This window comes from Lepisma saccharinum, chromosome 23 (genome assembly GCF_977018435.1).
Source record: "Lepisma saccharinum chromosome 23, izLepSacc3.1, whole genome shotgun sequence".
NCBI classification, from domain to species: domain Eukaryota; kingdom Metazoa; phylum Arthropoda; class Insecta; order Zygentoma; family Lepismatidae; genus Lepisma; species Lepisma saccharinum.
Genome location: NC_139251.1, coordinates 61737036 through 61762040, shown reverse-complemented (window position 1 = coordinate 61762040; position 25005 = coordinate 61737036). Strand labels below are relative to the sequence as shown.

The 25005-nt window shown below is 39.7% G+C and overlaps 1 protein-coding gene across 2 annotated transcripts in view; it reads left to right on the top strand.

The window, feature by feature from the left end:
* The window catches only part of LOC146005540 (uncharacterized), a 55861-nt gene extending 31209 nt beyond the window's left edge, over positions 1-24652 (top strand). For both annotated transcript variants that reach the window (XM_083144796.1, XM_083144797.1), the window contains exons 2-4: positions 14025-14127; positions 19070-19236; positions 24508-24652. In XM_083144796.1, the coding sequence (XP_083000922.1) occupies positions 19074-19236; positions 24508-24632 (288 nt within the window). In that variant the 5' untranslated portion in view covers positions 14025-14127; positions 19070-19073 and the 3' untranslated portion in view covers positions 24633-24652. The remainder of the gene's footprint in view (positions 1-14024; positions 14128-19069; positions 19237-24507) is intronic.
* Positions 24653-25005: the final 353 nt, after the last annotated feature.

The following is a 25005-nucleotide window of genomic DNA, read 5'->3' as shown; positions in this document are numbered from 1 at the left end:
AACAAAAAAGTTCTAGGTAAATTGAAAGACGAGTGTAACGGTGACATCATTCTCGAGTTTGCCGGTTTGCGTTCCAAAATGTATACATTTAGAACTGAGAGCAGCATCACGAAGAAAGCTAAAGGTGTTGGTAAAAATACTGAATCCAAAGTGTAGACCATGTGATTACAACAAACAAAGTTAGGAAAGTAGCATTAGATCCACATGATGATAAAAGTTGTATTTTGTCTTGTGGGATCCACACGTTGCCTTGGGGGCACTATCGTTTAGATAGTACTAAGAAATGCATACAATGCACTTAAAAAAAACAACTTATGGCTGGCAATATTTCTATCAACACAAGCATATAAAATAACCATGCCTATGAACCTGTTTGGCTTCAGGAAGCAAGCTATGGAAGTGCCCGTCCAGCCTACGTCGTCGTCGAGTTTCAACGAACTCCTGCCTTCCATGCTATCTAAACTTAACGGTCTGTTAATTATACACTTGAATAGCATCCTGACGCAGTACGACGAGGATGTGGGCAAAACTTTCTATGTATTCAACAACAACTTGAATTATTACCGGTTCCCCATCTCCGGCAAACTGCAGTTCGACATGAACCCCGAGAACAAAGGGGAGGCCAAGGTTTCCTCAGGCAAGAACATCTATCGCATCAAGCATGATAGGATGGATGCGACTACAACGTACGATGTGTCTGCTGGCGATCGCCTGTACGTGGAGCTCTTGGACGACTACGATAAACTCATCCCTCTTTTTGTGGAGATGCGAATCACCTACCCTATAATAAATAACCACAGTGGTAAAAATGCCTAACGATATTTTTGGTCACACCAAACGCGATGACCACGGCGACGAGCTTCTCATGCTCGACGTCAGGGTTAAGAAGTTGCGAAGCGACCTGCAGGCCCTGCAGTCCACGCTCAACTCCAACCTCCAGTCAGAGATAGCCAGCCTGCAGTCTCAGTGCCTGGACCCCGTACTCAAAATTGACGCCGAGCTTAAATCGCTGCTGCAAAAGTACACCGATCTCGCGTCAATAGACAACTTTGACAACTTGGCACTGAGTGTAGGAAAGCTCCAAAACGAACTTGTGAAGCTGCAGCAAACGCAGACCTCCGATGTGGAACAGCTGAAGCGACACTTGCAGGACCAAACGAGCACCATCCAGACTGAACTGCAAAACATTATCCAGAGTATAAAAACTCAAGATGACTACAATCGCGTGAATGCCAGTATTGCCAAATTGCACGAACAGTTTCAATCGTTCGAAATTCCTACGTTGGAAAGCATCAAGGCTGAGCTTCCAACGGATGCTTTGCATGCAGCCATCAACGAAGTCAAAACTAAACTCGAAACGCTACAGGACTTCATCGACAATCTACCTTCGTCCAGCGAGCTGAATGCCATTGCCCGTAGCGTGGCCAACATAAAACTCCAACTTGAGACCTACGAGGATTTCGGGAAGCTGCAAGGTACCATAGCCCATATTGAGGATGCTCTCGCCGTCATCAAAAATGATCTGGCAAACGTACACGAAGCACTGGAATCCAAACTGCCTGTCATCAGGGATACTCTGGCCAGCGTCCAACAGCAGATCACCAAGTTGGAAAATCTAAACACCGAATCAGAGTTGTCGCATTTTCATCACTTGATCGACGACATACAGGCTAAGTTGGAAACTTTGCAACAATCCACCCCCACCCAGGACGACATGACACAATTACAAGAAGGCATACGCGCTGCTGCTGCTGCCTCGGAGTTGGAAGCGATGAAAAAAGCTTTGGAGTCGCTCCAAAACACGGTGGCCACCCTGCCTACCTCGCAGGAACTGAAAAGCGTGAAGAGGGCTTCAACCGAATACTCAAATCCGACGACATCAAAAACATCCAAACCGAAATTGAATTGCTTCGGGAGTCTGTTGCAACCTTACCCACCAACCAAAACATCAGCGAGCTACATGCCTTGTTTGCGGAAATTAGAACCCAGGTCCACGACTTCGCAACCCAGAGCTCCAAGTTGACACTCGTGGAAAGTCTGCAGCAGATTATCGCCAATGTGAAAAAGCAAATTGGAAGCATAGAAGCAGGCCAGGAATCGGCCATAACCAATTTCAGTATCCAACTACATGAGTTAAACAAAAAATTCAAGAGGCTAATTGTCGATGTGAAGATCAAGCCCGATTACGACACTGTTGTAGTGACCAAAGGCATAGACGACTTGTGGGAAGCTGACCTTGTGGAAATGAGCAGTGGCAATTTAAAAAAAATTACATAAAATCAACAAGGGATACAAGTATCTTCTCACCGTCATAGACACATTTTCAAAATTTGCGTGGGCTTTACCCCTCAAGGCAAAAAAGAAAATTACTCTGCGGGGTGTACCAACCCCCGCTATCATTTAAGGGTTAAATTAGAAATCTCGGTAAAACTGTCAAAGCCGGGAATCGGCTGTAACTCGTTTATTCTGTAATTGTTGACATTCGTACTTACTTATTCTGCATTGCGAAAGATTGTTTAACAACGGATTTCGCTTTTTTTTTTTTTAACAAAATTAGTATCTATTGTCGACATATCGCGTAATTATTGTTCGTTCTTTTCTCGCTTCCTGAACACGCAAAATGGCGGGCAAATCTTGACTAGCGTTGTGTTTCAAACGGCAAAGCAGTGTTTCAACCTTCTTAACAGAAAAATTCCCGCAGAGCACCGAAAACCATTCCCGCATAGCCCCAAAACCATTCGGGATAGTATGACCATCCACGAATAACCCCAAAAACCATTCTCGTAAAAACGATTCCCGTATAGCCCCAAAAACCATTCACGCATAGCCCCAAAAACCATTCTGGATCGTATACCATCCACGAATAGCCCCCAAAACCATTCACGATAGCCCCACGCACCATCACGGTAAGGTTAGGTTAGGTTGCTTTAGGTTGGGCCATATAGTGAAAAAACTGTGAAATGCAGGCAACAGCTCTCGTGCATCGGACGGACATTTTTATAGAAAAAAAATGATTTAGGGGCCAAATACATTGAAAAATGCGAGAAAACACTTCTACGACCTTCCAAAATTACACAGAAACTCAATTTCGTAAGTCCCGGCTTTGACAGTTTTACCATAAATTAGAAATCTCAATGTGAGTCGATACAAAATCTTCAGGATACGTCAGCAAATTATCATATATAAATATAAAAAAATTACCGTCAAACGGGGTAACTTCGTACAGATTTTGGCATATTCTAATGTGCCCTGCAAAATCAGTGGCGAGTGACAACACGAAAATTATACGCGAGGAACACTTTGTCATTTACAAATGTACTGAATAGCAAAGAAATTCCAAAATATTAGGTGGGTGGGGGGAATACGTCAGCATTTTCGTGTAGAAGTTACCCTAGAAAATGGTGTAAGTTCGTTATCTCTACTTACATTGGTTGATTTGGTGTTTTGAGTCCACTTTATGCACAGTAAGGCTAATCGAAACTGGACCTACAGTTTAAAGTGGGATCCGAATCAATATGTCCCTCCACCGGGTAACGAACCCGGGACCCCTTGATTACAAGGCGACGACGTTTCCACTCTGCCATCGAGGAAGTCCCTCTGCTTACGTTCCTAGCAGGTCAAAACTAACCCCTTGAGGAGGTAAGATCGCCACGCAAAATGGTATGAATTGCAAAACATATCCTCCTGTCAAAGTAGTGACGTTTGTGTGGAAACAAAGAGCAAGGTGCTTCGGTACAAAACATAGACAATACAATCAGTTATCATCTTCACATGCCTCACACGTGTAATATTTGTCTTTGGATCTCTTGTTACGTACACCAAAACTCCATTTCATACAGGAAACGAACCGAAGCCAAACAGGTCCCCTGTATGTGCTTTATTCACACTTGCATATCACGCAAAGATCTTCAGTAGACGATTTATTCCCCCGTGCGACCATTCGTGTTACCGGTATGTACAATTTGACATGGCTCAATACTGCCGTCAGGAACAATCTTTTTGCCTTTCCTCCTCCTCTGTGTCGTAGCAGTTTTTGTATGGAGGAAAATGCTGAAAACACCGCCAAAGCACAATGCACTTGCACACAACACACCTTTTCCCTTTATGTCCGCTTCACAACTGCACGTGCGTGGCTTCACACTCCCTTTGTTCCAGCATGCGACTTCTACTGACATCTATCGGTCTGATGACGAAGTTACCCTCAAAGACGAAGTTACCGTTTGACGGTACTGACGGAAATGATATTTAATAATTTCACTCACCAATTTCCTAGAGCTGAAATCTGAAGCAGTATGAAGAAGAACTGATAATATTATCCACACCTTCCTTGAGTTGAAAACAACGAAAGCATGTAAATGCTTCACACCTTGCTTCGTGTGAGTTGGAGGTGCTTTATTGTTTTAACAAAACATATTAAAATCGAGAGTGTTTTTTATTCAAGAAAATAATAAATGTGTTAAAATGTCCAAGCAAGTTATCGTATTTTTTTCGTAAATGTTTCAGATGAGAAATACGTTCCTGATTTGACGTATTCATTCAAATTATAACATTTAACTAGAATTTACAGCCAGACAAAAACGGAATGTTGTAACTTTTTGCCCACAAAAAATAGCTTTTTCCGTATTTTTCTCACTTCTATTTTTTTTTTTTACATTTTTCGTGTCAACCCTATGGGACGTGAGGCCCTTCAGGCGCGAAGCCCTGGCCGGTCGCCCACTTCGCCCAACCCTTGCTAAGCCACTGGTTGCTGCAACGTTTCATGTGGGTAGTGTGGAACCACCCCCCATACAACCCGGACTTGGCCATCGGTGACATTTTCCTTTTTTTCCCAGCTGAAAGCGCACTTGTCTGGAACACGATTCTCGTCCGACGATGACGTCCAATCAGCTGACACGAAGTGGTTCAATGAGCAGGGGCATGATTTCCACCAAGACGGCATCAACAAGTTTGTCTTGGCGATTACGTGGAAAAGTGATGTGTGTGTAGCCATCTTAGAATACACCATTAATTCATACCAGGTCATACTGTGTTCTTTCCATTTGTTGTTGTAACCTTTTCTTCTGATCCATCCACGTATAATACACTTACATAATCAATGCATTAAAATCTACATAACTTCAAGTTTCTCAATGTTCGATATGGCTTCCCTCGATGTAGACTTTCTCGGACTTCGCACATAAGTCTCTTTCATGATCTGATACCCTACGACACCCCTGATGTCGTTCTCTGTGTGAGGGAAGGGAGGGAGGAGCCGGAAAGAATTTCTCTAGAAAGGGCTTGTACTATTATTTAGATCTTCTTTTCTTACTTCTAACACCTCTCATTTTTATCTTTCTCTTCGTCAAGTTTCTGATTCATTTTTCTTGATTCTCTTTCTTTTAAAATGTTCTGTTCTGTTATTTCGGGCCTTCGCTCCCCCTTCTTATATCACTTCTTATTTCCCTTCCTGCCGGCACAGCGTACTACGAAGCCAGGGGTCACGGGTTCGAATCTCTGCCTGCGCATGGATCTTTGCGAGACTCCTTTCATCAATTTCATCATTATCATCACTCATCCTCATGTTCACGATAGCCATAAATGCGAAGTGAAATATACCAGATCTATCAATCACTCTTCCCCTCTTCATTTTGCTTCCTTTCTCTCTCTCGCTGTGTTTATGTACACACACACACACACACACACATACACATTCACATCATCTTTAATTCCTTACCTTTCCCCTCTCAGTTCTTGAATGATAACACAGATCTGCATGGGTTCGGATGACACAGATTATTGTCTCTGAATAATTTCAGCATGCTGATCCCAAAAATGAAATTAATTTTTACCCATCACGTCTAGTTTTTTTTTTTTTTTTTTTTTTTGAAAATAGCAATATTTAGCTGCCTTAATTTCACAATAAAATGTGTAGTTCCATCATTTCCTCAATAGATAGCCCTGTCTAGATAATGGTAAAATATTGGTTTTCTAGAATACAAATCCTCCAATCTTGAACTATAAATGCACATACAATCGTAAGCATTTAAGCCACCTTCTATCTTCACAAGACACATTTACATGAAAATTGAAAACTTCGATTACGTAAGTTCCATTTACGAAATCCCTCATAAAAATTTCCTTCACAAAATGTCCAAAACTCAATGGTATAATGTAGTGGGTTGATTTAACTTAATGACATGGAGAAAAATCCTGACCTAGGGAAAAATCCTGCCGTTATGGGAAGAAATTTATGTCATATCCGTCATCAGCATTTAAAATACTTCCGGAATCACCTATTGGTTTATAAACAACAGAGATTTCCCTTGTTTAAATTTATACTGTTGCCTTCTGTGTTATGCAATGGCGAATATGTGAATTTTGATTAGGATATTGTTAAAAATCGTAACGTGATGGGGAAAAATGAATAGCTATCATTTCCGTGATCAACATTCAAAATACTTTCAGAATCAATTATTGATTTGGAAACAACCTAAATTTCCCTTGCATAAATTTCTTTTGATGCGTTAGATAACAGATGTAATATAATGGCGAATATGAGAATTTTGATTGTGAAATTGTGGAAAATTCTGACGTGATGGGAAAAAATGAATGTTATTTCCTTCCATGATCAGCGTTCAAAATACTTCCAGAATCAATCACCTATTGATTTTAAATCATCCGATTTTTTTTTCAAAAATGGAGGGTGGTGATAATCTGAAATTCGATTATGTACTCTTTAAAATATTTTCCTTTCGTTTTACTATTATTTCGGTTGCCTGGCAGATTGTCGTAGCAATCTTTAGTTTTCAGAGTGTTATATCATTCTCTGTCTCTCGCTTATTTTCTCTTATTCTATCGATTTCTATTCTTCTCTTTGTTCTGATAGCACGTCAACATGCTGCCAGTACATCCCACTGACAAGACTCTCGGAATTTGACCTCCTGCCCCTTGTAAAATGTTCTGCAGGCACCAGTTTGAATTTTAGCCTGAGTTTGATATTCAAACACCATAAAAACCCAAAATTCCTATGATCATCTGCCATACATCTCAAATAACGGTAAATACAAAATAAATAGGCTATACTCTAATTAAATTATACATTACAATAGGGTCTACAGGTAACAGATATATTAGCGTACAGTAATCATTATCTCGCCATACTTTACGTGTTACTTGAAACTTGTTTTGTCGTTATTTAGTGCACACATTTTCAGCAAACTTAGGAAAGTTTTAGTGCAAATTTAAGTTTATAATTTGTCATTTTCATGTATGTATTAAGTCTGCCCTCTGGTTGTCAATAATTCACATCTTTTGATGATTATATGTGGAATCATCATATGTGAATTCATATATATGTAATCGTCTGGTTGTAGAATTTGCTTCTGGGCCAACAACAACACTGAATGTGAACTCTTAACCTTTGATGCATTGCTAACACGCTACCCAGCTTCGCCTTTACTCATGTTTGCAGTTTGTTACGTCATGCTTCCAACAAATTATCCGCTAGATGGAGCTGGTGTAAGCTTTGAAAATTCGGTCGGTTTACCTCAACATTATATTCAATGAGTGAAGCAAGAGAGAGAAGGGAATTCAGGTATCTTCTGAAACGTGAAACCGTTATTCCATTTTCACATAAAAAATTCTGAATGTGAATTCATGCTTTACTTTTTATAGAAGCCTCAGTCAATCTTTGAATATTGTGAAACGTAAATCATGCGATAGAGTTTCATATTTACCAATTCAGTACTATTGCGCTATAGTAGGTTTTATTTGGAAATAAGCTCGATGAGGTAAACGTCGTTAATCCGGACTCATGGGGGGATAAGTTGACCGGTTTAACGAAAGTCCGGATTAACTGAAATAGCCTAAAAGAACAGTAGAAAGTGCATTAAAACTCTGTTTATAGCAACAAAACACGTTTATTATGGCGTATTTAAAGGGCTTAGGCCTAAATACACTATACAGTACAGTACAAAGTCTGCGGGAGAATTTGGAACGAGTTTACAATACCGGACCACTCTCCAATTTCTATGAAATTTCGCCTACTCACTAATTGAGACCTCTTAATCACGAATCTGCATGTAAAAATTGGCGGTCAAGTATGGAAATCGAAGAAAGAACGAAATGAAGTACTATTTTTTTAACGTAACGTAACCCTACCATAAGAACAGTAGCTCCAACGAAGACGCCATTTTCCCAACATGAAGAAATCAACGTGCAACACACTGTTGCCAAACTTACTTAATGAAACGAGCGCACACTCCACTTGGTCTTCTCCCTCACTGTCACTTTCAATTTCTTCGTTATCGTCACGTATTTGCAGCGGGTTGTAGAGCATTCCGGCGAGCCTGAAGAATTCAACCGTACGATCCAAACTGGAATGTAGGCACCTCTTTAGAAATATATAATTCGCTAGGTATCCTGAATAAAACACTTGTTTTTTTTTGTCCCAGAAGAATTCAAAGTGTCCTTTGCATGCCTCCAAGTCGACTCTATGCTGTTCGTGTGAGCCCCAGTATCTGCATCGACGAAGGTGACACTGTGGTTAACTGTGAGGTGCTGTCGTAGCTGATCGTAAGCTTTCCAACAATCGGAAATAATTGTAGTACCCGGGAGAATCCACTGCTTAATTAAAGATATCAAAGTTCCCGCTCCCTTCTCTTGACGGGAACAACTAAACACCGTCCGCTTCCTCTCTCATTCCCGCCAAAAACCCAAACGATGACCGCAATGGTATTTTCTGCGGTCAAACTTGGACTTGTCTATTTCCACAACTTTGCCTTCACCTCCAATCTTCTCCAGATTGTCGTAGAACGCGCGTTCCAAAACCTCCAGTCAATGCCTGTCTTATGAAATCACTGCCTCCTCACAAATAATGTTCAGTGCACAATTTGAGGGTCACAGTTTGACGAACACACATATCTGTAGTATAGACAATTTAGATCTAGCGAAGAAAGTTCGTTTACGAACCGAAACGGAGTAATTGCACGACCTACTTTTTTTTCGGCAACACAAACCGTTTTTTGCACTTCCACGTGTAGTTGTCAACCGACGAACGGCCCTTGCACAATTGTAAAACGTGTCCGCGTGGACACATGTAATCGCCTTCCTTCGGCAAAACGCCGAAATCCATAAATTTGTTAATGAGGCCACGTCCATCTTCCTCCACACTCCACCGAAAGAACTGCAGCACATTAACGTTCTTGTATCCCGCCATTCTTCCGCACTGAACGCAATGCAACTAAGAACGCAACAGTGTTCCTTGTCTGACGTCAATACAAAGGGTAGCAAGATTGTTGTGCGTAAAAGAAGACCATAACGAATTACGAAACAAAGATGGTTCCGAATAATGCTGTGTATGGACAATCGCCGTGGTAAATCGCAAGGTTATTTTACAAGTTCTACACGTAAATGTACAATTTTAACAAGTGACCGCCAAATATGAACTACAGATACGTCATCAGGACACCTAAGTTAGTAAGTAGGCGAATTTTTTTAGAAATTTGAGAGTGGTCCGGTTATGTAAACCCATGCCCAAAATTTCATCAGTGGTTGACTGCCTTTTCTTTTGGAAATTCTCTTGTTAACTACTAGTCACATTTAAAACCTTGCATTCTGCTTTTATTTTGCCTTTTGCCTATCCGGATTAAGCGAAGTCCGGCTTATTGGCGTCCGGATTGTGCTGTTGCCATTCATGATTATTTATGCGTGTACTGATTATTAACTTAATAATACGAGGGTCACTATTTATATTTTGAGCCTAACAATGAAAAGACAGGAATTTGGCATTGAAAACTAATTTATTGTTTTTCGAAGTATTCTCCACTATGGTCAATACACTTTTGCATTCGTTCGAACCATTTGTCAAAGCAGTTTTTCCAATCTTCTTGAGACACCTCCATAATATGGTTTTTGAACGCATCAACGGCGTCTTCCGCCGACGAAAATCGTTGTCCACGCAATTTATTCTTGTCATTCGGGAACAAGAAGAAGTCATTGGGTGCCAAATCAGGACTGTACGGCGGATGACCCATCAATTCGATTTTTTGACTGTTCATAAAGTCGGTTGTTAGACGAGATGTGTTTAAGCTGGCATTGTCTTGATGAAGAATGATCCGACGGCGTTTGTTTGTTTTCCGTATTTGACCGAAGACCTCTGGCAAACAAATTGTTGTGTACCATTCAGAGTTGACCATTCTACGTTCCTCTAAAGTCACAGTTGCCACATGACCAGTTTTCCCGAAAAAACAGGCGACCATTTGTTTCGATGTGCTTCGAGCGCGAACAACTTTTGTTGGATTGGGTTCATCTTGAAACACCCATACAGTCGACTGCTGTTTACGTTCCGGCTCATATGCATATATCCATGATTCGTCACCTGTTACAATCTTATATACGTCTTTTGAAGCACCACGATTGTATTTATTGAGCATTTGTTTGCACCAATTGACGCGAGCGTCTTTTTGAGTTTTTGTCAAATTGTGTGGTATACAACGAGAACATACCTTTCTCACAGCTAAATGATCATGTAATATTTTATATATGCTGGTGGAACTAATGCCTATGGTTGCCTCAATCTCACAGTATGTCACATGACGATCTTGCAGTATTAGGTTTTGCACAGCATCAATGTTTTCTTGAACAGCAACTGATTTTGGACGACCTTCGCGAATCTCGTCGGTGAGCGAATGGCGGCCACGATTAAATTCGTTATACCAGCGTTTCACAGTGGCAAAGGATGGGGCTTCATCGCCAAATGTGGAAGCAAGTTGATCGATGCACTCTTGTCTTGATAACCCACGTCGAAAATCGTAAAAAATCATCGCACGAAAATGTTCACGAGTTAATTCCATTTTATTGTTGTCGCGCAATCTCCAAGGCAACATAAACAACACAAATGAAGCTATTGACAAAACATTTGAAGTACGTTATGGTCAATAATGCCAGACGATTCCGTGCAAACGTCAAATCGCGCCTAACTTCAATCAGTGTTGCCAAGGCTCAAAATATAAATAGTGACCCTCGTATCTTCACAAATCGCGAAGGCGAAGCCAAACTTCTGTGGGTTGATTACATGTCTAAATTACCTGAATATTAGCTTAAAATGGAAACTCAGAAAATCACTTTTTGATGGAATACTTTTATCCGAAAACTTCACAACTGTTACCAGAATATTCCATGACGTACCATAGCAACGACAATGTTGCCAAGCACACAAACGTTGTACAATTTAACTTTAAAGAGAAAACCAACTTTATAATACATCAACTTTAATAGTAACATTTGAAGTTAAAAATAGATAATAATAACAAATGAACATAATAAGTAAAATAAATTTGTGCTGTAGAGAACAGTCACAGGATTAACGAGGTTTTACTGTATAAACTTTTCATTAAGCCTTAGCCGACCTCCGTGGCGTACTTGTTGCGCGCTACGACGATAGAGTTTCCGGGTTCGAATCCAGGCTATTACAGGGAAATGTGTGTTTGTTTGTCCTGAAAGGAAACGTAGAGAATTGAATTTTATTGATATGTAGTTGATGGAAAATTTTCCACTTATGGAGTTTTCCTTTTCATAAAAAACTATAAGAAGACTGGTTATTACAACGTGCTACGACGACATGTGTATCGGGTTCGAATCCTGGTCTGGAATCTCGTGTTCCATGTGAGTGTTCCTTCAGCAATTTTATAACATCAGCGTTCATCCTCATCTTCACGATTAGCCAATATGATACAAAAGCAAGGTAAAATAACCCATTTCACATTAAGTCTTGAAAATAACTTCTTCTAACGCTTTCATTTTTTTTTTTTTTAGTACTGCATTGCTAGTGGCGCCATCTGTTGAGGTAATGATGCAATTTTCTGATGAAGAACAGCTTTCAGTTCATCTGACGAGTGCGGGTTATTGACGAACACTTTCATGTTGAGATATTTCCAAGGGAAATATCACTAGTAGAAAGATCTGGTGAACGAGTAGGCCATTACAAGTCACCGCTCTTGTAAAAGACGTACACAGGAAACATTTTCTGATAACCTCCACGGAAGCTCTTGCTGTATGAGCAGGCGCTTCGTCTTGTTGAAACCATACATATTGTGTGTTTATTGCATCTGTGCAATTGTGGCAAAAGGGAGTTTTGAAACATGGAAACATGACGATTAGAATTGATGTTACTGCAATGGGCTTATCTCGCGAAAGTTTAATACACAACACCACACTTTCTTTCTGAGTGTCTCTTCATCAATTTTCGCGAAGTAAACATGACCACCATGCTGTAATGCGTTCGCAACGAGGCAACTGCTTATCAAGTTAATGTTGATTGCTGACCGACTATACCCTGTCCCAGATAACTCTGGAGCAAGGCCAAGTTTAGCATCAGAGAAGGGAAGGAAAGCTAGTGGACAGAGCGAAGCAGTACACGTTGGTATGAAGGTTTGTAACTGCAGTCGCTTTCCTCCCCTCCAAGCAATCCAATTCCCTCTGACGTGTTCATTGGTGGAGCCGTCCAGCGTCACTACTTGCGCAGAGACTTGGTTTTCGTTCGACTGCACCAGAGATAGATGGGACAGGGTATAGGAGAAGATTTGCGAATTATAAATAATAATACTAATAATACAATAAAGGCCTAGTGTTTCATGTCGACCTTAAACTGTAGTAGTTCAGACAAGTAAAACTGAAAAACAACTATCTATATTTACGGAAATTATACTTTGGAAACGCGCTTCGTCACTCATAAGCAAAACGCCAGACCAAATCATCTTACTATACTCTGTCCGAGGCATGTATGGAGAAAGCGAACGAATACAAGTTCTCTCCGCAAGTAGTGGCTCGAGAGAGCTTGAGCATGAACGAAAGGGATTGCATGGAGGGGGAAGCGCGACTGCATTTTCAGTACCGCGCACTGCATTGATCCTCACACTCGTTTTCTCCTCTTTTCTACCATTACCTGCTGCCTTGTTTAACAGAGTCACGAGTCAGAGTACATGGAGATGGTCAGCTTGTCAGTCAAACACTCAACGCCTTGTCCCCGAGGTGACCATTCCGCGAACAGTAGCAAATGTATATAAAAGTTGAAAAACTCAATATGCTGACCAAGGCAGAAATTTATTTTATTATAAAACATAAACTAAACTTAACGTTTAGACACAATGAACTTGAATTGGGGGCTGAAGATAAACAAGAATGGAAGAAGGTGTGAGAAAGAGTGGAAAGGAGAAGAGAGAAAGAGGAGAGAAGAAGAAAGAGGAATGAAGAAAGAAAGGAAAAAGAGTGTGAGATAAAAAGAGTCCAACCATTTTCCAGATGAAAGGAAATGTTTAGCTAAATTGCCTGTCAGGTGAAAGTACAATTGACAAGGGAAGGCCACCTGCTGGAATGTTCCAGAAAATACAACTTTCTAATAATCTTATGTCTGGAGGGGAGCTATTTTTGTGTATATAAACCTTCCTGTTTTGTACCTTCTTTCACTTGTATTTGGTACAGAGTCTGAAGAAGACTTTGCTAGAAGGTTGAAACGTTACATTTAGTTTACGTTTTATAATAAAATAAATTTCTGCCTTAGTCAGCATATTGAGTTTTTCGTATCATTAATGGTGTTATAATATAAAAGTTGTTACATTGTAAATTCGGAGGTGGGTGGGTGCTCTTAGCTTCCACTGCCCCTATCTGAAAGGAAGTGTTCGCCACTGATTATGTTCCCTCCCCGGTTGTGTAGTAGCAACGTCGTCACGTTGAAACCAAAATATCAGTCCGGGTCCGATGCCCAATAGAGGCACATAGCGGTTTGGATTATACTGGGTGTACCACGTAAAACCTGTTCCGCATGGAAACGCCCGCGTGACGGTTTTACTTGCGACATCCTGTATTAAAACTGAAAGTGTCGATTCCTCTATCTGTGAACAAAATTGGACTCAAGCTTCTGTTGAATTATTCTATTAAGCAATGAGGTATTATGCACATTTATACATTAATTGTACATCTACAGGGTGTTCCAACATTATAATAATTTCAATTTGTCTAGAAATTTACTTAGATTTTCTTTTTTTCAGGTGATTTCACATACAAGTCATAACGCAGCGCACCTAGGAAACTAGGGAACCATAAAAAATAATCGTATGACTGTGCGCGAACACCTGGAAAAAGAAAGCTGAAGTAAGCTTAAAAGTTACAAATTTTTAATTAACTGTGACAATAATTATTTAATATCACACTGTAATCTATTTCTAATAGATTTATTTCTACGAAAACGTGTTTGTTGTTTGAAATGTAACTATAGAAAAGCATAGGTTGAGATTGAATCTATTAATATGTAAATCGGAACTCAATCGGATTTGTCGTGGGCGCATGCTCATTCTTGACGTCACTTCTCTGTTTTGTGACTAGAATAAGAAGTAAAGATGGCGCTGATGATCGCTTGGAATATTTAACATAGAAATACACTTGTACATGCTATGCACATTATATATGTATACGCTTATAATACAGAACTGAGATACGAATTAAGTAAGAACTTTCAAATGTAAATTTGAATATGTTATCATTCGTAAAGATACAGTCAATATCTATAAATTGTAGTTGTATGTTCCCTAAACATATTTTATAAAACCGAGTCAATAAAATTACATTCATTAATTTAGTCGCTGCATCAAATCTTCTAATTTTTTTTTTACATTAGCATCGCAGCGAAATTTGATGGTCTTAAACCGTTATTTCTGTTTTGTTTTTTTCAGTTTGATACGTTCTAAGTTTTATTATTAAACGTATTATTATTAGATTTGATATTATGTCGTTGTATTATACTTATTATTAATAACTCAGTATTACTCAGCGGTGAGCGATGAGAATCGGTGAAGTACACAAACTCCTCTCAGGTACAGGATAGTGTTAGGCAAAGACAATATTCACAGCACAGAGAAATAAAACCACATTATTGCAGTAGACAAAACGTAAGGATTTTTTCTTTATTTATTGCAATTATAATGCAAACAGGCTCAGTACGAAGGTGAGGATTTCGCTTTGACTATGACTTAACTCAACTAAAACGCATAAACTCAATGCGTGGCTATCGACATGCCTATGATCACATAGACCTAGTTTGCGCCCCGAACTACCACACCAAGAGATATGCAATAATAACTGAGCCAATATTTGCTCTTTAGCCTTTTATTCCAAATTAGCTTTATTTCTTAACGTAGAATGGTTGCAGTATTGTGCATAGCATCAATGCATGGTCATCGGCATACCTCTGGTCACATAGGCTTAGCTTGCGCCCCGAACTACCATACCAAGATGCACAACACCGAGGAGTTCTTTTTAAGTTAAAAATCTTCGACGATCTGTGGCGAATGTGTGTTATTTCTTATGCGATATCGTCGCTTTTATACTATTTCAAGAACACAGATTCAAGTACAGATGAATCGCTCACTATCTACAAAAAGATGCTACCAACAAAACTGACATCTATACATGTTTAGAAATACAAATTCACATAGTGCACTCTCGCAAATATAAAGATACTTTGAACTACTCATAATAGAGCATAAAATACAATAAACATTAAACAAGGTACAATATTACATATAATAACACCGAAATTACGCTTTCTTTCACAAAAGAAATATATTAGTGACATATTTTAAAGTTGTGACGTCACATAAAAATATGGATCATATCAAGTTCAGAGGATGATTGGTTTAAACGGAATTCTAAGCAGTTTCAAGTGTGTCACAATGGATCTTGAAAAGGGTCTGGTGCAGGGCACAGCCAGCTTTCAACAAACGCCAAAAGTAAATGCTAAGAGATCTGAAACTGGCCCTCCTAACCTAACCTCATATGCATTATAAACACATTCGCTGTAGGTGACGCATATGTCCGTCATGTGGCGTTGTAGCTGTGTGCCTTGACGCACATATGCGTCATACGTATTACCTTCTTTGAATGCTTGCCCGTCAGCGGCACTGCACAGCAGACTTTGAAGTCTTTCATGGCGCATTGCTGAAGGATTGTTTGAAATAAACATTAGTTTGGTTTCCCATTTGCGCGTCTCTCTTAGTATTGTTGCATCGAACGGCATTATAGTTCCTTTTGTCATGCATCAAGGCATCGTTTGATAGCAAGGAAATTTGTTTTTGAAAATTTCTATTCTTGGTAACATTGCTAGTCTGAAACCTTATAATTTTTAATTTCTGTGCCAAAAGAGAGAAACCCTGCATGCCAACCGGGAGGAAACACACGATATTTCTGGAAACAAGGGCGCCACTAGCGCTTTCGTGGCAGAGTTTGACAACTCATCTCGGAAGAAGCGAGAATCTCGCGAAGCGTGTGTTACAGATTTGGAATTTGAACGGTTAACGTCGAATCGGAGCGAGATCGAAGGAATTGATCCGAGTTTGTGGTGGAATGTGCTTTCCGGTGTTTGATTTTCAAACATTTCAGCAAATGCTAATCTGTGCTGCATTATGTTGTTTAGAAATTACAGGAGAGCCACGACTTTCCACTAAACCTTTTTTGCTCCTTACCATAAGTGAAGTAAATGTATAGAAACTATCGAAATTTTTCACTGGACTTTCGCAAGCAAACCTATCAATGTAACATTGTTTTTACAAGTCATATTACATCAATATGTAACAAAGTATTGCCGGCCTCTGTGGCGGAGTGGTTATCTCAGCACGCTACGACGCTAGGGGTTCCGGGTTCGAATCTCGTCTTGGGCATGGGTGTTTGTGAGCGTCCATTCATCAATTCCATCACTCGTCCTCACCATCGTCATTAGCCAAAAGTGGCAGAAAAGCGAACTAAAAATAAACGAAATCAAAATCTAACAAAGTATTGAACCAATTATGCATGAATAGCTATTGCCATTTCAATATATAATAATGCTTTATATAATAAATATGCATGTAATACATGTGTATAATAATAACACTTTTACATTGTGTTATAATAATTAGGAGGAATATGCAAAATAAAGAAAAAGAGAATATTGTGAAAATATCGCATGCTTTTTTCTGAAAGAAAAAATATCTTTGTGACTAAATCATGACGCATTTGCGCGTCGTGCGGCACAGAGTAATAAAAAATCATACTAGTACAGGGTGGCGCAAGAGTAAGTTTACTTAAAAAGCACATTGATAATAGTACGAGATAGTGTATGTGCTTCGTGTGTTGAGTAATATTTTTTACGTATACGGTTGGAAACATTAGCGTGTGACACTGGCAACAGTGCGCTTGTTATTCTTTTGTCGACAGTTGAGTGTCTGGCTTGTTGTAGTGTGGTTGTTTGTTGTTAGATTACACATTTGAAGAGTGGACGCCGTGGTTCCATTTGATTGGCCTGCGCGTTCTTGTGATTTGACGCCATGCGATTTTGCTTTGTGGGGGATATGGTTGTACTCATCATCACCGGCAGATTTGGATGCACGGAAAGACTCAATTATCAATGCGTTTCATGTCATCAACAATGATATAAGTTTACTGCATCGTATTTGCAATTCTGTTATTGATCGTTGCACGCAATGTATTGGAAACAGTGGCGGCGATTAGGGGGGGGCGAGGGGTGGTGGCAGTTCCCCTCCCCAGTTTTTTGCCAGTTTTGGCCCCGCACTAGGCTAAATCTCATCTACATAGGGATGCCCCCCTAGTTTTGGCACCTTGCCCCCCCCCTTCGGTTTTGGGACCCAATCGCCGTCACTGATTGCAAGCAATGGAGGACACTTTGAACAAAACCACTGATGCTGGAATTTTGTGTATCTACTTGTATTTTGTATGTATACCTGAATTTTTTGTATCAACTTGAATTTGTGTATGGGTAAACTGACTTTTGCGTCACCTGATATACAGAGGTTGTTCGCTTTATATCCGACCATTTGCGATTAGGTGCTGCCACCTGGAGTATCATGCTGGAACTTTTGGGTCTGCTGGCGGGAGCAGTGTTGTGTCTGACCTTGTAGGTGCGTGAGTGTTGGTAGTGAATGTTATCAAATGGCGCCGAAAATCAATCGGTATTGGGAGAGTTACGCAATGGCCCTTTTCCATGCTAAGTTTTCATGCGTACGAATTGTGAAACAGTGTCGGGAGAATGGGTTAACACTCGGGGTGACTACTCGGAAGGTATTGTGGCCCGTTACACACAACAGGCTCTCCTTGCGAAACATTCGCCCACGAAAACCACCGGGGGAAGGGCTGCAAGCAAAGCGTCACATACCGTGACATTCACGGCAAGGGGCGCATCAACTTTGTTCGTCAGTGCAGTGAAAGTTTCCTCGTGGCTTTATGGTTGTGACGGGATTCGGATATGAGGGTAAGTTGATGGTACGCAAGGTGGACAAAAACGTGAAGGTGAATGCCAGATACTTCCAAGACTCCATTCTGACACCTATCTATCGGAGAGACATCCCACAATTGTATGGAATGGACGCGAACCAGGTGATGATCCATATGGACAAGGCTTCGAGTCATACCGCCAGAACATCACTACGTTTTTATCAGGAAATGGCAGATGAATTAGGAATTCGTGTCATTCCGTTTGAAGACATTCCTGCGAAAAGTCCATATGCCAGTCCAATGGATTTTTGCGCATTTGGACTGTTGAAACGACGTCTTCAACATGGCCGCCCGCGCACCCTGGATGGTCTGTGGAAAGCTTGCAGGGAGGAGTGGGACAGAATTCCCATGCCTGTCCTGCGCCGGAGCTTGCTGCAATGGAAACTGCGATGCCGGGTGATAGTCCACAATGCTGGGGGTTCAATAGAACATGATCGGTGGTGGTGACGCGGTATCTCTTAAGGTGAGTACCCGTCAAAAATGGTCGGATATAAAGCGAACAACCTTCTGTATGCCGGTGAACCGCCTGTGAGTCATTGTTAATGAAAATTGCAAGTTTACAATGTACGTATTTTATATAAATCAATCCATTTAGTCAGTTATAGAACTCTTAGTATTTAGCTTTGGTGTTGGTTGCAATCTGAGTGTGGACCGCACCAGATCCATCATCAAAAGGAGAAGCAATTCCGGAAGTAAATTTATAGGGGAACGCATGCAGGCTTGTTTCGGTATAAAATATGTTTTAAATATTAATTCGAAGCGTCTTTTTCAGCGACATGAAGATGCTGCTAGTAGGTGTTATAATTTCCATCATGGCTTCTCTGGGATTGGCTAAAAGACCTTGCGTGTGCTCACGGATCTTCTTCCCTGTGTGTGGAAGCAACCATCTCACATATGCGAACAGATGTCTTCTGGAATGCAAGCAGTTGACTCATCCTGGTACGTGTTCCACAACAGTCTTGACTAAGGGACGGTTTTCACGTAGTCCATCCTGTTTTCATCATGTTGCGATCATACTACGTTCGTGCTTAGATCGTGTCGTGTCTGGTGCACATCTACCGTCTTGCTTTCACATTACCGTTTCTTGCGGAAACGTTTTACTTGCTACATTATCGTAAAAGTTTACTAAACACATTCTTATTTAGATAGTAGAGGTGTAAGTGCACCCAATAGCCAACCTCACTTCCACGTAGTACACCCTGGACTGCAGACTAACGAGGCTCTGGCGACTGGCCCCATGGCCAGTATAATTCTGTGTCGTCCAGTGTTTCGTCCTTATTTGTGCTGAGCGCCCTTTTAATCTCAGCTTTTAACCAAGGTAAGGAAATTTTAGTTTTCCGGCACGCTTTCATTTTTGTTATGATAAGGGGCTGGACCCCGTATAGTGTGACGGGTGCAAAATAGCCTCAGTGCTGACCAGTGATGTGCACCTACGCGTAAACAACAATAGTCTACATTCTACACGTAGACTATTTTATACACGTAGACGACGTAATCTATGTAAACAACATGGCAAAAAATCACAACTTAGTAAAGGGCGCCGTGGAATTAAAAGAAAATTATACTGCGTATCAATTGCTGATGTGTAAGGAGAACCTTTTATACCCTTCATTGCAAATTCGAACAATTTCTCACCTAGGAAAAGACCCTAATATAGGAAATATTCTATCGTTTTATGGGGAAAACACCACTCTTGCCTCACGACTGCCATCTGTTGTTTTTTTGCATACTATTTATCTTCTTCCATAGTTGATGATAGAAAAGAAGAGAAATTTTGTTGTAAATAGGATTCTTGTCAGTTCGTTAGGAACCAATATAGTTGCAAATGTCACTTTCCTTTCATGATAGCCTTGAAAATTAATTTTAATGCACTTTAGATTGTTTACGTAGTCTATGTAAACTACAACCCAATGTAATCTACGCGTAGATTACGTGTAGACAACGCATGTAGACGTAAACTTATAGTATACGGCACATCACTGGTGCTGACGCATCCAAAGAATTTTAATTCAAATTCAAATTTAAATAGGATTTAGACGAGAAACTCTTCACTTCGGTGATTTTAATGTTTGAATAGCACACTGAATCGTGCTGCAATGCAAAGCTTAGGGCAACCAAAGACGATCCAAGGTCGTGTCCGAAAGGTTGGAAGACCGTACTCGAAGCGAGAATCCTCCGAGATTGGTCTCGCACTTCAGTATTGAAGTCGTGAACTGGGAGTGAAAGTCTTTCGAATTGAACTTCGACTGCAGCGCCAAATACGAGCAGTGGATAAAAATGAGGACACATTGTTCCCCCGCGTTTTAAACACTTGTTTCTCACAACAGAAATCACGTAGCATTTAAAAAAGTGCTTATTCTTCCACACAATTGGAGAACTACATCAACATCTGGCTGACTTTCGACTTCCATGATTTCACACAAGCCGGCCACCGAGGCTGGGTGGTTAATACAGGGCGCTACGACGCCAGGGGTCCCGGGTTCGAATCCCGGCTTGAGCAAGGGTGTTTGTGAGTGCCCCTTCGTCAGTTTCATTGTGTCATCGCTCATTCTCATCTTCGCGATTAGCCAAAAGTGGCAGAAAAGCGAAGTAAAATAAATCAATCATCAATCAAAGATGTCAAACAAGTGTACACTGTCGCGTATGGCATGTTGTGGGCTCGATTGCTCTAATTGGCTCTTTCGAACTGCACTAGGTGACGTCACTTACGACAAGACCGTACTTCAAGGCTGCTTTTTGGACCTTTCGGACAGAGCCGGAATTCACTAGGGACACAACTAGGGTGGAATCGTTAGACAGTGAACATCCACATTAATGGCCTCCTGCGGAAGCGATTACTGTTAGTCTCGAGAAGGTAAAATTGTAGTTGCACAGAATCTTAGGGATATGAACTGTGAATGTCTCTATCATGGAAAAACCCCTGAGTTTTTGCCTCCAACGAAATGCTTCTCCATCCTAGAGTGTCGTTTCATTGCAAAGGATTTCCCTTTAGATTGTGAATGATGTCGAGATTCCTTGCAGAGAAAAGCTATTTTCGTATTCAATTATCAGAGAGCTATGTGGAACGTAAGGTATTTATTAAATGAATTATTTCTTCATCAAATATAATTCATTTTCATAATACATGTCAGTGCACAAGAAATATTATACAAGTAAATAGGGACTAACATTTCACGAGCAGGTTCAAATTTAGCCTATTTGATTTTCATAATTTTTCATGTAGTGGCACCATATGTTAAACGTTTATACAGGGTGGCTCAATAAGTCACTTAACACCCTCAGTACAAGGCCACTGCAGCGCGCAACATGGAAATGGTGATGAGCAATCGTTATCAAGCCAAGGGGGAACCACATTGACGCCACCCACACGGCCGGCGGCCATCTTGATGTCCGCCATCTTGAATTCAACTTCAGAATTTTAAATGGGAAGGGGGTCGTGCGACGTGCGACATATCAAAATGGGCTAGAATTTTACGATAAATGCAATGGTGAAGTTTTTTTCGACGTATCTTTAACCAGTAAAAAGTTATGACTGAATTCTTGTACCAATTTGCTCCTTTTCGAGGTGTTAGAAAAATGCCTTAAAATTTGTTTAGCGCTTCGGTAATGCATCGAGATCAAAGTGCCGTCTATGGAGAGACGTTCGCATGCCATTGCACATTATTTTAAGCGGATACATCCATGAAGAGCTGTCACACTGTAAATTGTTCGCGACAACCATTCATAATGCACAGCTCTTCATGGATGTATCCGATTAAAATAATGTGCAATGGCATGCGAACGTCTCTCCATAGACGGCACTTTGATCTCGATGCATTACCGAAGCGCTAAACAAATTTTAAGGCATTTTTCTAACACCTCGAAAAGGAGCAAATTGATACAAGAATTCAGTCATAACTTTTTACTGGTTAAAGATACGTCGAAAAAACCTTCACCATTGCATTTATCGTGAAATTCTAGCCCATTTTGATATGTCGCACGACCCCCTTCCCATTTAAAATTCTGAAGTTGAATTCAAGATGGCGGACATCAAGATGGCCGCCGACCGTGTGGGTGGCGTCAATGTGGTTCCCCCTTGTCCAGATAACGATTGGTCATCGCCAATTTCAAATTCCATGCCGCAGTGGCCTTGTACTGAGGGTGTTAAGTGACTTATTGAGCCACCCTGTACATTGCTCGAATGATAGATGGAGAAGATGTAATAGACATTATAGTACAAAGCATTAGGATTGTGAATAAAATCTAAATAATATTTTGCTAAGTCTTTTAATACATTTTAACATGATACGTTTTCTACGTAGTACAAAGTCGTTTAATGCTGTTACGAAAGGAAAATCAAAGAAAGTATTTATTTCTTGCTTAATTATAAGACGCCATTACACATAAAATTCAGTTTCGTTTGATAGGGAACATGGTTGAACTATATGTAGGCAAACTTATAAAGCAGAATAAATTGAAAAGAGTTGTATTCCTACAAGAACAATCAAAATACATGTAAGATTCGACAATATTCAGAGTAGAGAGAAGTCACCAAGAGTCAGGGTGTATAAAAATCATGATTTTAATTTTAAAAAAACAAAACATTTTTGATGATTTTTTACTTAAAAAGATTTTTTTTTATTTCTTTGAAAAACACTCTTAAAATTGCTTTTAAATTATTCGGCACCATACATATACATATGATTTCTTTTATAGAAAGGCATTTTTTAGTAAACGGCCCTGTAAAATATTTGAACATTTTGATTAAAGCAAATAAATAATTACATTACACATTTTTCTATTTCTGATACTATATGTATGCACCTGCAATGGAAATGTTCGTTGAGTGTGTGAATGAATTTCAGTAACTTTTCATCCAGTGAAACTAAATTAATCATTCCGGATGTACTCCATAATTGTAACTTATAATATTTTTGTAGTCTTTGCAGCTGAATTTTGGGATTTTTTAATGATAGTTTGGAAAATATCAGCTGCCATGTTTATTTACAGTTCAATGATAATGACAGTATGTACGCTTTAACATGATTAGTAGTTTGTATATTATTCTATTCTTGCCTATAAAAGTCATTGAATTTTAAATCAAGAAAATGTAAATGTGTTTACATATTACATTTCCTTACGTATGAGCTTCACTCCATCAGTACTACATATATTTTGTTTCCTTTCCTTCCTTAGAGCATAATAAACACCATTAAATGATTACGAGATTAATGCACTTTGACCAAAAGTGATTCTGATATCTATAAAATCCTTATGTACATTATTGTACTAATTATTTATTTAAATCGCGAAAATAAATCAATCACACCTTGGCAAGAGTATTGTAATCTGTACTGCTATAATTTGATAAAGGTAGATCCACAGATTATTAAGATATTTGGGTAACACTTTACTATAGGGGAGACGGATTTCTTCAAATTTACAGGAGAAAGTACTTACGCAAATCATTTTGTGTAGCGTTGTGGAAGATCGTGAATGTAGTTTTGATCCATTTTAATGCGAATGTATGTTGTTTTCTGCGAAAATCTCTGGCCGACACGCTGTTTCTGCTGCCGCCATTTGCTTTCTGCACGAGAGCACAATGTTCCGTGTGTTAGATTACGTAAACCCCGTAGTCAGTGTTTCAAACTCGCAGTGTTTTCACTAGAACATAACGTGTCGAGTATTTTTTATTTTTTTTGTTTTTTTTTAACTATGCTTGACTAACCTAACCTAACCTTACGGAAACTGATTTATGGGGCTAACGTCAATGGTTTGTGAGGCTAACGTCAATGGTTTGTGAGGTATGAGCATACTTTCAAATCCGGGCACGAAAGTAGGTATTTTCCGGTGAACAAAGCTTTCAACACTGCATAAATCGACAAACACAATCACAACGCGCGATGAGCCAGTACGCTATCGCCATAATGTGCGTTACAGAATCGAAATAACGAGTAACAGTAAGTGCTCGTAAATGTAAGAATTAGACATATTTTTTCGTTAGAAATTCATTATTTCACCTAAAGAAATGTTCCGCATTTCAGAATAGTACGTTAGCAATGTAAAAAATTGCGAAATAAATGATTTATATGTGTCACCCCTATAGTAAAGTAGTACCGATATTTGTTTACATGATTTTCGATCTGAAATACTCGTTATAAGTAGCTATTTAGTATGCGTGCATAAAGAAAGGTCAAAAACGAATCATTGTAATGCCATTCTGTCTTTCAGATTTGACATTTGTTAGTTATGGATGGTGTGAAGACAGAAGAACAACTGATCCCACAACAACAACAACTGCTACTACCACTACTACCAGTAGTACTAGTGCTATTAATGAGCTTGATAATAGTTAAATCAGATAAACGTATTTCAAATAAACACTTGCGTTTTATATTATTGTTCGCATATACCCTAAAATATTCCATTTCCAAGGATGGATGTCACGCTTAAGACAAATAACACAAAATTGGAAGACACTCTGCAAATCATACCCAAGGTAACTTAATATATCATACCGTATTGCGTTGCGTTGCACACGTTAAACAAAACTTCTTCTTTATTCTTTTGGCTCACACCGCGTATTTTTGCGATTTCTAGCCAAAGTTTCTGAGTTCAGGTACTATTATATATGCTCCAAACCGTTGATTAATATCTTTCACTTTCTTTGAAACACTATTGACTTACTGAATGCTGTTGTCCATTCTGTTCTTATGCTATTCGCGATTA